Source organism: Oncorhynchus kisutch, linkage group LG6 (genome assembly GCF_002021735.2).
Source record: "Oncorhynchus kisutch isolate 150728-3 linkage group LG6, Okis_V2, whole genome shotgun sequence".
Classification (NCBI taxonomy): domain Eukaryota; kingdom Metazoa; phylum Chordata; class Actinopteri; order Salmoniformes; family Salmonidae; genus Oncorhynchus; species Oncorhynchus kisutch.
In genome coordinates, this window is record NC_034179.2 from 56,190,321 (window position 1) to 56,207,422 (window position 17,102).

Consider the following 17,102-nt stretch of genomic DNA (forward strand, 5'->3'; position numbering starts at 1 on the left):
CTAAGAGAGTCTACTGTTGAAGACAAAAGCGCCACTTTGACCTTGTGCATATCCATGTAGCCAGTAGGCCAAGCCAACCCATTAGTCTCAGCTCCCGTTCCCCTCTCTTTTAGTCAAGTTTAAGCCCACGCCCTGTTCTGTTGCCCTTTGTTTTCCTTTCAGTAGCATCATCCTTCAGACCAGACTTTCTCATCACTGGTTATCATTTCAACTCATCTCTAAATCAAAAGATGTTGTTTCATGCCTTTACTGCAGCAGAGCCTGCCTGTGTGCTGTGTAGAGATAGTGTTTTTCTTCAGGGGAGCTCCTGACAGTCATGAAAACTTCAAAACCAAAGCAAGTGCAAAAATTAATGTGTTTTTTTATTTTCTTGTTTTGTTCTCAGCTGTTGCACGCTTGTTTACTGTTAAGCGATGGCGAACTCTTGTGACAGCTGCGGCAGGTAGCTTAGTGGTTAGAGCGTTGGGCCAGTAACCGAAAGGTTGCTGGATCGAATCCCCGAGCTGACATGGCAGAAATGTGTCATTCTCCCCCTGAACAAGGCAGTTAACCCACTGTTCCTTGGTAGGCCGTCATTGTAAATAAGAATTTGTTCTTAACTGACTTAAATGCAGCTTACAGACAGAGAATACTCCACAGGCATACATCTTTTACAACTCAATCTCTCCCACTCAACCTTGCCAACACATTCAGAGTTCACTACTAATATCAGTCTAACCCGAACTGGCCAACAGGGCTGCAAACCTGGAATGGTGCATTTGTAGGTGTTACTTGCTACCAGAATCCAAAAATGGTTTCCCTGACTTTACGAAGAGAAAACAGAGATATAGAGCAGGGAAATACAATAACAGCACCCACCTAGAGCCACGGTGCTGAAGGAGACAGACTCCTTGTCCTTGCCGTCATTGTAGAAGGCCAGATGCCAGGTGCCAGGGTCCAGGTATTGAACAAAGATGGCCTCGTTCAGAACCACCATGTGGATGCTGCGGCGCTCCCGAGGAGACTCCACCACACTCCACTTCTCCTTCCCGTCCAGGCGCTCCATGTAGTCATACTGAACAGAGAGAACAGGGTTAGTCAGGAAGGAAGGGGCACGGCAGGAAGTAGTCAATTCTGCTTAATAAACCCGGTTTATTAAATTCAGGTGGAATTAATGTCAAGGTCTATAACATATCTGTGACATATGTAATATACTTCTATATCCAGGTCTACAACATTACCTATCCAGGTCTACAACATTACCTATCCAGGTCTACAACATTACCTATCCAGGTCTACAACATTACCTATCCAGGTCTACAACATTACCTATCCAGGTCTACAACATGACCTATCCAGGTCTAAAACATGACCTATCCAGGTCTAAAACATGACCTATCTAGGTCTAAAACATGACCTATCTAGGTCTAAAACATGACCTATCTAGGTCTAAAACATGACCTATCTAGGTCTAAAACATGACCTATCTAGGTCTAAAACATGACCCATCTAGGTCTAAAACATGACCCATCTAGGTCTAAAACATGACCCATCTAGGTCTAAAACATGACCCATCTAGGTCTAAAACATGACCCATCTAGGTCTAAAACAATATAGACGGCCATTGCTGGGTACCTGTGCATGGGAGGGGGGCAGACCCTTGCGGATGTACACCCCAAAGAGTGCATCTTTGCCCAGGGAGATGTTGAACTTGAGGAACAGGGGCTGGCGGAGGTGTAGTAAGGAGCGCCAAAACACTCCTGGGGGGATGTCCTGGCTCACCCGCCGACCTACCTCCAGCTCACCTGTACTTATACTACTGTTCCTGTACACCCATGGTCCTGAAAGAGAGACGGATGAGGGAATGGGGATGGGAGAGAGAGAGAGAGAGAGAGGGGGGGTGAGTGAAAGAGAGAAGAGAGAAAGAGTAGGTTTAGACATACCAAATCCAAGGTAAAGGCCCCTGTGAGTTTACCTCAGATCTCTGTCGAAATAACCCCTCTGCTGTGATAAAACCCAGAGGAAAGTCAATGTCTCCAGCTCATGGAGAGGCAATGCAAATATTTGTGTTTCATTGCGGGGGAAAAAAACAACATACAGATGCTGTTTTACTAAGGTGTGCATTTTACAACACTATTAATCATCTCACACTGTAAAAGGGTTTTAGATTCATGTTTACATTGTAGTGCTGTAGGATGCGGCATCACACAGTTCCTGTAGCTCCTTTTCCCTATGGGGACTGGTGAGGAACTAAAGGTCTGCTACCATTCTCCTCCTCCCTCCAAGGGGGATTACCGTATTCCCAGACCTGTTTATCATGCAGCTCTCATGGGACTGAGGGGGTCGACAATAGTGAGGACTTTGCTAAATCATCGTAGTCCACCATCATCTGGGGTGCAACATACTGCATCTCCCCTTAAAAACAAAAAACGCTTGAGAAATTGATGCAGGAACAGGAAGTTCCTAGTATTAACTATAACTGCAAAGGTTGCTATCCCTCTCTGGTTTGGAGCAGTTAACCCCAAATAGTTTATTTTCCTAGCTGAGAAACCTCTGGCTGTATTAATATTGGATGAGGGAGAGAGATAAAGAAAGAATGGGGTAGAGAGAGAGAGAGAGAGAGAGAGATAAAGAAAGAATGGGGTAGAGAGAGAGAGAGAGAGAGAGAGAGATAAAGAAAGAATGGGGTAGAGAGAGAGAGAGAGAGAGAGAGATAGAGAGAGAGAGAAAGAAAGAATGGGGTAGAGAGAGAGAGAGAGAGAGAGAGAGAGAGAAAGAAAGAATGGGGTAGAGAGAGAGAGAGAGAGAGAGAGAGAGAAAGAAAGAATGGGGTAGAGAGAGAGAGAGAGAGAGAGAGAGAGAGAGAGAGAGAGAGAGAGAGAGAGAGAGAGAGAGAGAGAGAGAGAGAGAGAGAGAGAGAGAGAGAGAGAGAGAGAGAGAGAGAGAGAGAGAGAGAGAGAGAGAGAGAGAGAGAGAGAAAGAGATGAGGTCCTAGGTAGCGATCTGTTCCTCCCACAGTATTAAAGCAGGGGTGTTATTCCTCCTGAACACATCAGGCAGATCTGCAAATGTCCTCCTGACAGTGAGGATCACAGACACACAGCGAGAGAGTCACACTAACCACAATGCTCTGGCTCGCCTCCAGCACAGTCTCACAGTTCCTTCTCTATGTCTTTACTGCAGAGTGACCTCAACTCATCTAGACACCAGGATCCAAGCCCTGGAGGTTAGGGATGCATCGACCGTTTAGTCTGGAGGTCTGCCTCACAACACAGTCTTATGAAAAACTATTCCCAGTCCTGCCAAACCCCGGAGAACCCAACGCGACTGCCGTATCTCTCAGTAGAGAGCCGTTTGATGCCATTCCCAACAGATGACAGATGTGCTCTCACTCATATCTTGTCCTTTCCACAACCTTCTCTAATTACATGAAGCCCAGCAAATTCAAACGCTCAATTTCAGCGTCTGGCTTAAACAAACTAGCTTGGCCCAGACATGCAGTGTGTGTGTGTGCGTTTATGTGTGTGTGTGTGTGTGCGGGTGTGTCGGCTCATCAGACAGCCCATGCTTGGCGGCTCCTCAGAGCCACTCCAGAGGCCCTCCATCAAAGCCAACGTCACGCTGTTGGAAAAACACTTCAGAGGACGAGTTCACAGCTCGAGTCTCCGAGAGCGATTTCACAGCTCCTTCCGCCCACACTACGCCTCCTCTAGTTGGATTAGATGGAATGTGTCGTTACAGTCCTCCTAAATTAAGACGTGCCTCTGACGCGGCCAGCAAATTCTACAGACCGAAGGGCGTGATATGGTGTTTTAACAGCAATCAAACAAATGTGCATTGGTATGTGTGAGGAATTACTAAATATTTATTTGAGGGCTGAAGGCTTCCTTTCTAATGTGTTACTAATTCACAAGGGAAATGAGGCATTACATGCACTATGGCGGACGGATGGTCAGCCTTGTGCCATCCTTTGATTGCGCTCCGACAGCAAACTTCAAAGCGCAAGGTAAATAACCTGAGTTCTAATGCAATTGGCAACGCTCCTTTAATAGAACCTGTGTAAGCTCTGTTGATGTGATTAGTATTCTATTAGGAGTTTTGCTTCACTATAATTCAAACACTCCAGACAGCAGAAAAGGGAGAACTCGTTATAATTTGTTAATTAACAAATGAAAGTCAGGGACTTCTTGTTCTTCATTCTTGCACATTAGCAGGTTGTCGATTTCCACTACATCCTTCCCTCCATTCATAAACAAATCTAGCCCAGAGCTACCAGACCTCTAGCCCAGAGCTACCAGAACAGCCAGAGCCTCACTAGCTGTTAGAACCCCCAGTACAGTCTCCAGTCATCCATGCTGCCTCAGTGTAGTGTAGTGGAGGGTTTCAGCACCATGGCCAGGGGCGGTAGCTGTGTGGACTCTGGCTGTTCTTACCTCTGCCTCCGGAGGGCACTGTTGCCACGTCGCTCCTGCCTGGCAGGCCAGTGCTCAGTCCGTTGTTGATCAGGTGACCATCGGCCGGTTTCAGCTGCCAGTTGAGCCCCAGCAGATTCAGAACTGATCGAGACACAGAGAGAGAGAGAAAGAGAGAGAGAGAGAGAGAGAGATAGAGAGAGAGCGATAGAGAGCAGTGTGAATATTGTGGTGTATATACCACTAATACACAGAGCTGGGCTGTTGAGCTGTGCTGGGTTGGGCTGGCCACAATGGCCAGGCAGCTTGCCCACACAGGTGGACTGGAAGCCCACAGCCCAGGAGAACAGTTTGATAAGCCTCTCACTTCACTACTTAATCACAATGGCCTTTAGGTAAATCACTTCATCCCAATACTCAAGAGAAAACTCTTTAAACAGCCATGATAGAGTTGGCTTTGTCTCATACCTTCCTGTATATTGGATTAAATGCTGGGACATCCTAAATCTTGATTAAAAAGAGACAAATAGGCTGAATATGAATAATAATAAAACAAAAATATATATGAAATGCTTTGAATTTAGTGACAAAGTGGCAAAGATAACTCTTCTTCTTGAGTTAATCAGCTAGTACATTCCATCGCTAGGAAAAGACCTTGGATTAATATCTCAGCAATTTTTCATCTACTCCCCAGAACTCCAATTACTGCTGCCAATGACCTTTTGCACAGAGCGAAACCCAGAGAGTAGAACATTCAGGTATATCAAAATTCCCAAAAATGTAGCTATTAGGTTGGGACAGGGATGGCATCTGCTTGAAGCACACGTCAACCTCACTATAACAAGTCAGACAGATCAACACTCTTATTTTATAATTGTTTTAATTGTACCTTTATTTAACGAGGCAAGTCAGTTAAGAACAAATTCTTATTTACAATGACGGCCTACCGGGCAACAGTGGCTTATCTGCCTCGTTTCAGGGCCAGAACGCCAGATTTTTACCTTGTCAGCTCGGGGATTCGAGCCAGCAACTTGTCTGTTATTGGCCCAATGCTCTAACCACTAGGCTACCTGCCGCTCTCTATGATAATATAAGGAACAGTAGTTTTGTCAGTCAGAGGTCCTAAGGTCATCTACATGACAACATGCAGAGTGGTCCAATGGCTGTTCATAACAGGGGTAGAAATGAAATCTACTCTACAAACGGCTACGTGGGGAGAGGCCGAAGGGGTCTTAATATTCTACCCAGTCCCTCTTACCCTAGTCCACATGGATGCACACCAGCACACACACTGACATTGGTATGTACAGGCACAGCAGTATGCAAACAAGCATACGCACGCAAACATATACACGCATGCACACACACGCGCGAAGATGCAAACGTATGCAGTATCAGTGTTAATGACTCACCTTCATCTGTGCCCTACTATCCCAGCTACCCCCCCCCCCCCCCCAGGGCTGAGGCAGACAGTAGGCTGAGGAGAATGAATGGAGCAGGATGGGCCCCTCGGTATAGCTCCTGTCTGAGCTGTTCAGCTTGACTTGTGGGCAGGCAGGCTATGCTCCTGTGCCACTCCACTGTCAACCTCTCTACCGTCACAGAGATGGAGCAGCCTTTCTTCACTATCTCCATTTACTCTCGCTCTCTCCCTCTATCTGCTTATCTGCCACAATCTCTCTCCTTCAATCTACCTCCATCTCCACGTCTCCTTCATTCATCTCTCTCTGCAGCCTTTCTTTTCTCCCACAGCAGTCACTAGGCCTCTGTCCCAGATACACTTTGCTATCCAGACATTGGGCTGCTGCTGCTGATCCTGGCACAGATCAGGGACAAAGAAGTCCAGGAACGTTATCAATAATAAGCTCTCTCCGAAAGCTTTGTCTAATGGGACACAATTCACTGCATTTCTGTCGATGCCGGCAAGAAACCCATTGTCTTTCTACTCAGCCTGTAGAGGGCATCCTTGCTATAAACCATTGCAGAGTTCAAAGGGGAATTTCTGATAAGGTCTATGCATGGGGAGCCAAACTGCATATCGACTCGGTATTGCAGCGAGACACACCTCTATACAGCAATGGCGCCACCTTCCGCAATTCAGGATGGTGCCAAGGGCCACATACAATCAATTGCTAATTGTATTAGGATCATTTAACAACAATCAAATGATGCCATTCTAAAAATAGCACTTCTCAATGACTATTTTCAAACCATCTCCTCACGGCGTGCACACAGTCACCCTACATTTAAACACAAGAAACAACAATCAGGCTGGCTGTGCAGCTATAGTTATGCACACTATAAATGTGCCCATGGGGAGGAGTGTAGAAAAAGGATCAGAGAAACAGGCACTTTGCATACATTAGCTCAAAGACAAGAGCTGCAGCACTGCACTGCTTACTGCGGTCTGCATGCTGCCTGTACAACTCCCAAGGTTTACCTAGATAATCATTAGCTGATTGAATAAAAAGCTTGTCAATGAGGCGAAGAGACAGTAAAACTAAACCTAAATGACAGGCGGGCCCCTCAAGCTGTTGGTCATCCTCAGTTAATTCTGAACAAGAACCCAAGTTCTGCCGAGGCATTAATAAATCCTCGCCTTCGGGTTCCTCCTCCCTCTCTAGCTTCTTTCGGTACAACACACGGTCTTCTGCAGGCCTCTCTAAAGACACACATATACATGTAAAGCAATGTAAGCTAGGTAATCAGTGGTTCATCAGTCTGTCAATGAACCAGCGTGGCAAGTGTTAAATACTCTCTGTCGCTTCAATGCACTTAAGACTGCTTAATCACATCTGGGGGAAATCTTCCACAAACTCATTTTCGGCCCTGCAATAAACATGAATAATTAACAGAAAATGTGTTAGATGAGAAATTCATGAGATGGTGCATAACAATTTATGTAATCTTTATCTATAATTCACCTCCTCAAAGTGATGTATAACATTACCTAGAGAAGTACTAATCTGAGAGATGACCTCAACTCTACCGGGAAGGCACTGTGAGTTCCCCGTCTCGGTCTCTGCTGCAGGAGCAAGACGCTCCGACTTCAGGTCACATCCATCATCAAGGAACAGCACAGAGAGATACTGGACTAATGCAGTATAATTATTTATTATTGGCTACCACTCACTTCAGTGGTTATGTATCAAAACTCAATGCGACGATCCAAAAAAAGATCAAGTTGTAATACATTGGTCTGGGGAGTCTGATGAATTCTATGAATCTAACAGGTGAAGAGTCCTCAGTTTGAGGACTGAGACTGGGTGTGGCAAAAAAAAAGAAAAGATTCCTGAATATTAAGCCTTTATTCTTGTAATACCCCCATGTGAGCTGCTCCCTCCAGGGGATTTCTCCTGCAAACGCAAACACAGCTAAGTCTAAAGGCTTTGAAGTTCAACTACAAAGTGGAGCAGACCCAGGGGCCAGGGGAGGGAGCTTGCCGGGCCGGCTGAGGAAAGGAAAGCAGGCCGTGCTGGGGATGAGGATGGGCCGTGATGTGATGTGATGGAGGAGCGTAGAGCTCAGGTCTGCTCGGGTTGGTCCCCTGGCAGGACCAGCCTCTGATGAACCGGTAATGAAAACAGCCGTGGGCCTTGCTCCCTGGGTGCCACACCTCCTCTGACTGATGCAACTAAGTGGCAGTTCACAGCAATCTGAGGACAGGATTACAGGAAGTTAAAAGCAGGTGTGCAGTACCACCACCACCACCACCACCCATCCCCCATCCCCGAGAGACAACTCAAATTATAGGTGTGTAAACACAGACGTTAGGCTCCAACTTTCACACACACACACACACACACACCATATAAGTCACACACTTATCAACACAAACTCAAATCACCAACACTCTGCCACACACAAACACACAAAAAAAAAGCGCACTGAAATAAAAAGCTTTTATTCCCACTGATCTCCCGGCGTGTTTCCATCTTTGAAGTCTGTTTGATTTGTCGTTCACAGCTTCTAGCAACACTTGTGAATACAAATGTGTGACTACGAGAAATCGACAGTGTCTCTCCTAACAATGAAAAGCCAAGCCAATAACAGCAGCCCTTTCTGGGGTCTATCCATCCCCGCTGCAGCATTCTCTCCAATCCCTCCACAGTGTGTACCTTATCCGCTGCTCTATCCCTGACCACTGAGGGACCCCAGCCTCTGAGAGATGATGCGACATGCCTGTGCTGCGGAGCCATTTTGTTGTCTGATCATCACCCTTTCTGCAGACCCATGGAATCTAAAAAAGGATTACCACCCCACCAGCAACCCCCGCGACCCCCCCTCTGCGAGGGCGAGATGTGGGTGTGAAGAGCAGCGTGACGAGATGGATCCAATCTATTCCACTCCGCTTGTCAAAATCCCTGAGCCCAACCATCGGTCCCCCAGACACCTTTTCTTTCTTCTATAATTGCAACCTTCGCGTTATGAGTTTCTCTCTCTTACTCTTTCACCGACTCCAAATGGACCATGTCACCATCCTGCCCATGTGCAAGTGCTGAGGAGACAATTTGTGTGACAGCGTTATATACCCCTGTCGGTCTCATGAAGGAGAGCCAGGGAGAACATCCACACATATGCCAGCAGCATACCAGCCTGCATCCCACTGCTGGCTTGCCCCTGAAGCTAAGCAGGGTCGGTTCTGTCGGTCCCTGGATGGGGGATCAGATGCTGCTTGAAGTCAAATCAATCAAATGTATTTTATAAAGCCCTTTTTACATCAGCCGATATCACAACGTGCTGTATAGAAACCCAGCCTAAAACCCCAAACAGCAATGCAGATGTAGAAGCACGGTGGCTAGGAAAAACTCCATAGAAAGGCAGGTATCTCGGAAGAAACCTAGGACAGGATTACAGTGGTTTTGGAGGGCCAGTAGGGGGCACTCTTCCCTCTGGTCTAAGGAGATCCCCATTTCAGGGCAGTGAAGGGGACATTGCCCTGCATAGGGTGCCTTCTTGTGGAGGGAACGTTAAAACAGGTATCCTGACTCTCTATTAAAAGTCCCATGACACTTAGCATAAGAGTAGGGGTGTTAACCCCGGTGTCATGTCAAAATGTCCAACCTGGCCCCATTCCATCATGGCCACCTAATTATCCCCCTCATTCCTAATTGGCATATATCACTCACCTGATAGCTGATGTGTGGTGAAAATGGCACAAAAATGGTTGCTGTGCATCACCCAGGTGGGTGCTACAGTACACATTGATGGTGGATAAGGTGAGTTTCCCCCTACTATAGGAAACGCCTTGAGGAACTCAGTTGGTAGAAAAGCGCTATATAAATCCAATCAATTATTTATTATTATTATTATTATTATTATTATTATTATTATTATTATTATAATACCTGGAGTCAGGCCACATGCTCAGCCTCCCTCTCTACAGCTGCAGCTCTTGTACAGCTCATACTATATGCGTCTAACCGTAACCGGCCAAGTTCACCAATGGTGGCTGGCCATTCCAGCAATATTGCCAAGGTGCTTTGCTCTCTGCTGCTTTGAATCTGAAATAGACCTGAATTTACTATTACTATGCAGGCTGGCATTTGTTTATAGCGAGAGGTAAAAATATTAAATTAAGTGGAATGGAAATAAAGTTGAATTTTGATTGTCATTTCTGTACGCCAGAAGCAGAATTTAGAGTAGAATGAAGAGACGAGGACTCAGGGTTGTGGATTGTTTTTTCTCCAGTTTAAAGTGCGTGCATTGTATAGCATATCTAACACATCCATGACATGCGGCATAAAGAAAAGTTTCACTCAAAGCCTCATCTCCAAAGTAGGAAGGGAAGGAATTTCAGGTTAGTCTCTCTCCAGTGTACACCGGATTCATTCTGCACATTAAGTTTTGCCAGCATGAAGGTCAAAGTCTCCAAAGGCTTGGGGACATTGGGGGTCGTGTTTTCCAGGGTAGAGTCAGTCTGATGAGGCAGATATAAAAATATAAAAACTGTGACAGACTAGGCGTATTGATGGAGCACTGGTTTCACCCGGAGAGAGGAGAGCCACGCAGGGCTGAGGACGTCTACCACCTGTCTCACATGTTTTACCACATGGCCTGTCACTAATGATGGACAGATGACTACAATCAGAACCCACACATAAAAGTGACAACCGCCAACCCTGCTCCATCACTGATACCGGAGGGAGAAGGGGAATAATATGAGTGGATATGTGTGTGCCTGTGCCTGTCAGGTGGTGTGTTATTCTAAATACAGAGGGGGGGGGGGGGGGGGGGGGGTATTTAGTCAGCCACCAATTGTGCAAGTTCTCCCACTTAAAAAGATGAGAGAGGCCTGTAATTTTCATCATAGGTACACTTCAACTATGACAGACAAAATGAGAGAAAAAATCCAGAAAATCACATTGTAGGATTTTTAATGAATTTATTTGCAAATTATGGTGGAAAATAAGTATTTGGTCACCTACAAACAAGCAAGATTTCTGGCTCTCACAGACCTTCTTTAAGAGGCTTCCCTGTCCTCCACTTGTTACCTGTATTAATGGCACCTGTTTGAACTTGTTATCAGTATAAAAGACACCTGTCCACAACCTCAAACAGTCACACTCCAAACTCCACTATGGCCAAGACCAAAGAGCTGTCAAAGGACACCAGAAACAAAATTGTAGACCTGCACCAGGCTGGGAAGACTGAATCTGCAATAGGTAAGCAGCTTGGTTTGAAAAAAATCGATTAAATGAACGTTTTCCCTCATTAACCTACACACAATACCACACCTTGCCTGGTTCACCAATTACTTTGCAGACAGAGTTCAGTGCGTCAAATCGGAGGGCATGCTGTCCGGTCCTCTGGCAGTCTCTATGGGGGTGCCACAGGGTTCAATTCTCAGGCCGACTCTTTTCTCTGTGTATATCAATGATGTTGCTCTTGCTGCGGGCAATTCCCTGATCCACCTCTACGCAGACGACACCATTCTATATACCTTCGGCCCGTCTTTGGACACTGTGCTATCTAACCTCCAAACAAGCTTCAATGCCATACAACACTCCTTCCGTGGCCTCCAACTGCTCTTAAACGCTAGTAAAACCAAATGCATGCTTTTCAACCGGTCGCTGCCTGCACCCGCATGCCCGACTAGCATCACCACCCTGGATGGTCCCGACCTAGAATATGTGGACGTCTATAAGTACCTAGGTGTCTGGCTAGACTGCAAACTCTCCTTCCAGACTCATATCAAACATCTCCAATCGAAAATCAAATCAAGAGTCGGCTTTCTATTCCGCAACAAAGCCTCCTTCACTCACGCCGCCAAGCTTACCCTAGTAAAACTGACTATCCTACCGATCCTCGACTTCGGCGATGTCATCTACAAAATGGCTTCCAACACTCTACTCAGCAAACTGGATGCAGTCTATCACAGTGCCATCCGTTTCGTCACTAAAGCACCTTATACCACCCACCACTGCGACTTGTATGCTCTAGTCGGCTGGCCCTCACTACATATTCGTCGCCAGACCCACTGGCTCCAGGTCATCTACAAGTCCATGCTAGGTAAAGCTCCGCCTTATCTCAGCTCACTGGTCACGATGGCAACACCCATCCGTAGCACGCGCTCCAGCAGGTGTATCTCACTGATCATCCCTAAAGCCAACACCTCATTTGGCCGCCTTTCGTTCCAGTACTCTGCTGCCTGTGACTGGAACGAATTGCAAAAATCGCTGAAGTTGGAGACTCTTATCTCCCTCACCAACTTCAAACATCAGCTATATGAGCGGCTAACCGATCGCTGCAGCTGTACATAGTCTATTGGTAAATAGCCCACCCTTTCTCACCTACCTCATCCCCATACTGTTTTTATTTATTTACTTTTCTGCTCTTTTGCACACCAATATCTCTACCTGTACATGACCATCTGATCATTCATCACTCCAGTGTTAATCTGCAAAATTGTAATTATTTGCCTACCTCCTCATGCCTTTTGCACACATTGTATATAGACTCCCCCTTTGGTTTCTACTGTGTTATTGACTTGTTAATTGTTTACTCCATGTGTAACTCTTTGTTGTCTGCTCACACTGCTATGCTTTATCTTGGCCAGGTCGCAGTTGCAAATGAGAACTTGTTCTCAACTAGCCTACCTGGTTAAATAAAGGTGAAATAAATAAATAAATAATAAAGTGAAAACAAGTTTAGAGATTTTTGCAAAATAATTGAAAATACAAACAGAAATACCTTAATTACAAAAGTATTCAGACCCTTTGAGAAATTGAGCTCAGGTACATCCTGTTTCCATTGATCATCCTTGAGATGTTTCTACAACTTGAATGAACTCCACCTGTGATAAATGAATTTGATTGGACATGATTTGGAAAAGGTACACACCTGTCTATAAGGTTTCACAGTTGACAATGCATGTCAGAGCAAAAATTAGGCCTTTATGTTAGAGTGGCCAGACGGAAGCCACTCCTCAGTAAAACGCACATGCCAAAAGACACCTGACCATGCCAAGCGTCACGTCTGGAGGAAACCAGGCACCGCTCATCACCTGGCCAATACCATCCCTACGGTGAAGCATGGTGGTGGCAACATCATGCTGTGGGGATGTTTTCAGTGGCAGGGACTGTGAGACTAGTCAGGATCGAGGGAAAGATGAACGAAGCAAAGTATGGCGAGATCCTTGATGAAAACGTTCTCCAGAGGCTCATGACCTCAGACTGGCGTGAAGGTTCACCTTCCAACAGGACAACGACCCTAAGCACACAGCCAAGACAACGCAGGAGTAGCTTCGGGACAATTCTCTGAATGTCTTTGAGTGGCCCAGCCAGAGCCTGGACTTGAACCCGATCAAACAACTCTGGAGAGACCTGAAAATAGCTGTGCAGCAATGCTCCCCATCCAACCTGACAGAGCTTGTGAGGTTCTGCAGAGAAGAATGGGAGAAAATCCCCAAATACAGGTGTACAAAGCTTGTAGCATCATACCCAAGAAGACTCAAGGCTGTAATCGCTGCCAAAAGGTGCTTCAACAAATAACTGAGTAAAGGGTTTGAATGCTTATGTAAATGTGATATTTCAGTTTTTAATTTTGGATACATTTGCACAAAATTCAAAAAAAATGTTTTTGTTTTGTCATTATTGGGTAGTGTGTAGATTGATGAGGGATTTAAAAAAATCAATCTTAGAGTAAGGCTGTAATGTAACAAAATGTGGAAAAAGATAAGGGGTCTGAATACTTTCTGAATGCACCATAACTAAGGGGATAAAAGTAGAACCAATATCAAAAGGGGGTTTGGGAGGTGGATAGCTAAGCCTAGACATACTTGTAATTTATCTCTCCCTTTCATCATCATTCACCAATTAGTGTAAATTAGACCTGCTGTCCTTTAAGGGGGGGGGGGGGGGCGAGAGAGAAACGCAGGAGCAGGGCTCTCCATTGCCATTCCCCACCTAGCATGATGATGCTAGACCTGCTCGGCTTGCATCAGGCCTGCTCACCTCACCTGTGTCCTAGCAACAGTAAACCTCTCAGCCCCTTGGATGCGGTAGGTCGGTGAGCGAGTGCGTTTCACAACAAACCACAAGGAATATAAAAAGACCTTTGTGGCAAACGAGTGTCCTTAGAGGAATGGACGAGCGGAGAGATACAAGGACAACTGGTGAGAGTCAGTCTTTCATGATGTAACAACGTCTCCGTGATTGGCCCAGTAGCTCTTCACACTTGTACCCGTACACTGTTTCAAAATAGCAGATTTGGACACGCAGTGGCTGTGCAATAACATGCTACTCATGACGTCAGAGCTCAAGGACTCAACTTCACTGTGCAGTATTGGTTTTGACTGACAGCAGTTCTGAACTTGAACACCGGGCGTGACAAGACGTCGCCCCGATCCCCATTGCTAATTGGGGAAATCGCTGTCTTTTGAAAAGACGAGACATTGGACAAACACCCGTTAGTCCAAATGTGCAGTTCACATTTCCATATCATAAAACTCATGTCATATACAGTAGTGTCAACGTTTATGATCACTATGCCATGTACAGTTCGAAAGACATTTGGCGGGGAACACGCATCTGAATACACCAAAATGAGAACCTGCTTCTCTGAACTGCCTTGTGAAAGCCTAACACTGTAAGATCCTATTGAGTAATTTAGCTAGCTAGCCATGTTGCCAATAGAACACACTTTCAAATAATGCCCATCTGACCAGATTGCGATTTATAATGGACTGTTTTTGGAATGTGTAAACAACAACAGTAATTGACACGGATGCAGGGCTGTGTTCCAAAGAAAACAACTACAAGTCTACTTGCTCTAGTTCCTCAACGGCACAGCTAGGAGAGCTCAAAATAGCACCTTATAGTTGAAGACTCCTCTTTGAGACATACAAGTGCATTCAAATTACATAGGAACTGTGTGTGGCCACTTGGAGATACAAGTTAAACCTCTCACTCAAAGCCGTGTCATTTTTGTCTTATGTTGCACCTACCCCACATTTTCCAGGAATAATCTAGTCATGTTACTGAATTTATCCAGAGAATTTACAGATTTAGTTATCAACAAATGTGGCAAATAGGTACAGTAAATGTAAAATATACATAAAATCAATAATGTAATGTTTGGATTAAGTCTTGCGTCAGATTAACTGTTTTGTCCTCACATTTAATCATTTTCACATAATCTCCAATCTGTTCCCTTTTGATTGTTACCATGGTTATGCATACATGCTTTCCATATTTCTTCTTTAAGAAACATTTCAATTTAGCCCTGTCCCACGAGTGTATTGGGTTAAGAGGCATGCTATGCAGACTCAAAAGGAGTCTAGCGTTCAACTCTTTCCGAGCACATTCTTTGTCTTGAGTCTCTGAGAGACGTTCCCTTCAGACACTAATTCTGGAGTTCAAGAAAAGGACAGACGGCATCATTTTTTTTTAGACACTTATGAAAGAGGGAAACAGAAATGGCTCATATTTGTCTGACTGCTGCGTTTCAAGATGCATTAGTGCAGATCTCCCTGGAACGTAGGCAGAGTCTGGGCTATGGCTGTGTCTGCGGTGGAGAGCTCAGCTGCAGCCGTCCAGGTTTGATCGCTTGTAAAAAATAAATAAAAAAGCCACGGTCACATTTATTTCTGCAGTTTGCACGCACGCACAGGGTTCGGTTCTGCTCAGAAGTCCCGGGGCCCGCTGAGTATTGGCCTGGCCCGGGGGTGCTGGATCGGAACCGCTCAGCCCGTAAAGCCTCGACCCCCATCCTGGCGCTGGGGTACAGAGCGCTCTGCTTGCTGAGCTGTGGCCTTGCCTCCCTCCCTCGGTGTGCCTGAGTGCCACGCCATGCGAAACATAATCCCACAGGTAATGGGGGAGTTTCACCACGCATCACACACCAGTGCACACACACAGCCAGCTTCCACCCATGGCTGCCCAGAGACAATGAGCCAGCTCTCTCTCTCCCACTCGATCTTTTTTTCTCCCTCTCTGTGTGTGTCTCTCCAGATTTGAATAGGACAAGCGTGTCAACGCAATCTCACAGTGAATAAATATATCCACAAACATTGCAATTCCAAACAGTGAAGCCCTGAAAGCCGGGTGAAGTTGACTTAAAACCACAATACCGCATAGGCTTGGCCACCACTACTAATGTATCTGTTTCTACCCCACATAGAGCCTGTAATACAACACATTCAGGCAACTCACAATACACCCCCCCCCCCCCCCCCCCCCCCCCCCCCCAACTGATTGGCCTTAGCTGTTATTATGTGACCACAGTGAGGCTCTTGATCGGCTCATCAAAGCCCTTTGATGTGTTTACTCTCATTTTCCACCCCTCCTGCAGTGGGCTCTGCTCCCTCTCTCACTCGAGCGCTCTTACGCCTCAGTATCGACTGTGTCCACAGTCCTCTGAGGAGCAAGGCTTGGGGAGCGGCAGGCTCCCTCTCTCAGCCTGGTGTGTGGAGCTAACAGCACAGCTCACTGCACCCCACAGTGCTGCGATGACTCACAATCACCATGTCAGATCTGAACACCGCCGGAGAGACCTCAATGCTGACTATAAATCGTTACCGCACAAAACAAAATGCTAATAGTAAATATTGTGGGATGAAACCGACCATGGAGTACGGCTAGAGTAGGCTGAGTGTTCGCACGGCTTTTTCTTTCTATGTGCTTCATCCTCAGTCATATTCCATTTTATAATAACCAACATAATATGCTAACAGGCACACATGGATTCATTGCATGTCAAATGTCAAGCTAATTGTGATATATAAGCAAGGTTCTCGAAATTGCTTTTCCATGTCAAGTGTCTGTGAATTTTTATATCATTAGTGCGATAAGGCCTATGGTATTTCAGTCAACCATACCCTTGACAATAATATTTTCAGTTGGAACATTTTCCAGTTCATTCCCAAACAGGTGAAATGAGCCAAGCCAATCTGACAGCAGATGGCATATCAATATAACAAGGGGGGTCTACAGTACTGTATTGTACTGTACTGTAGTGTACTGTAGCCTACCTATGAAGTAGGAGAGCAGCACGGCCAGCAGGACGGCAGCAGCGATGGCCGACACGGCAGCACATTTCCAGCTGCAGTACTTGGAGGGTTTATTCAGCTTGAAGGAGCTCCTGGAGAAGGCGTTTCTGGGTAGCAGCCGCGGTGGGGGGGAGTAGACGGTCCCAGACGTCAGGGGGTACCCTGGAGACGAGCTGCTGAACAGGGGAGTGGTCCCGGACGGGGTTTTAAACAGGAAGTGC

General features: G+C 46.0%; 1 protein-coding gene across 2 annotated transcripts in view; it reads right to left on the reverse strand.

Moving 5' to 3' along the window:
- The window catches only part of LOC109893019 (teneurin-2), a 74,196-nt gene that overhangs the window by 24,688 nt on the left and 32,406 nt on the right, over positions 1–17,102 (reverse strand). For both annotated transcript variants that reach the window (XM_031826989.1, XM_031826987.1), the window contains 4 exons: positions 16,864–17,102; positions 4,413–4,535; positions 1,615–1,820; positions 859–1,054 (listed from right to left, as the gene is read on the reverse strand). In XM_031826989.1, coding sequence (XP_031682849.1) covers positions 859–1,054; positions 1,615–1,820; positions 4,413–4,535; positions 16,864–17,102 — 764 coding nt within the window. The remainder of the gene's footprint in view (positions 1–858; positions 1,055–1,614; positions 1,821–4,412; positions 4,536–16,863) is intronic.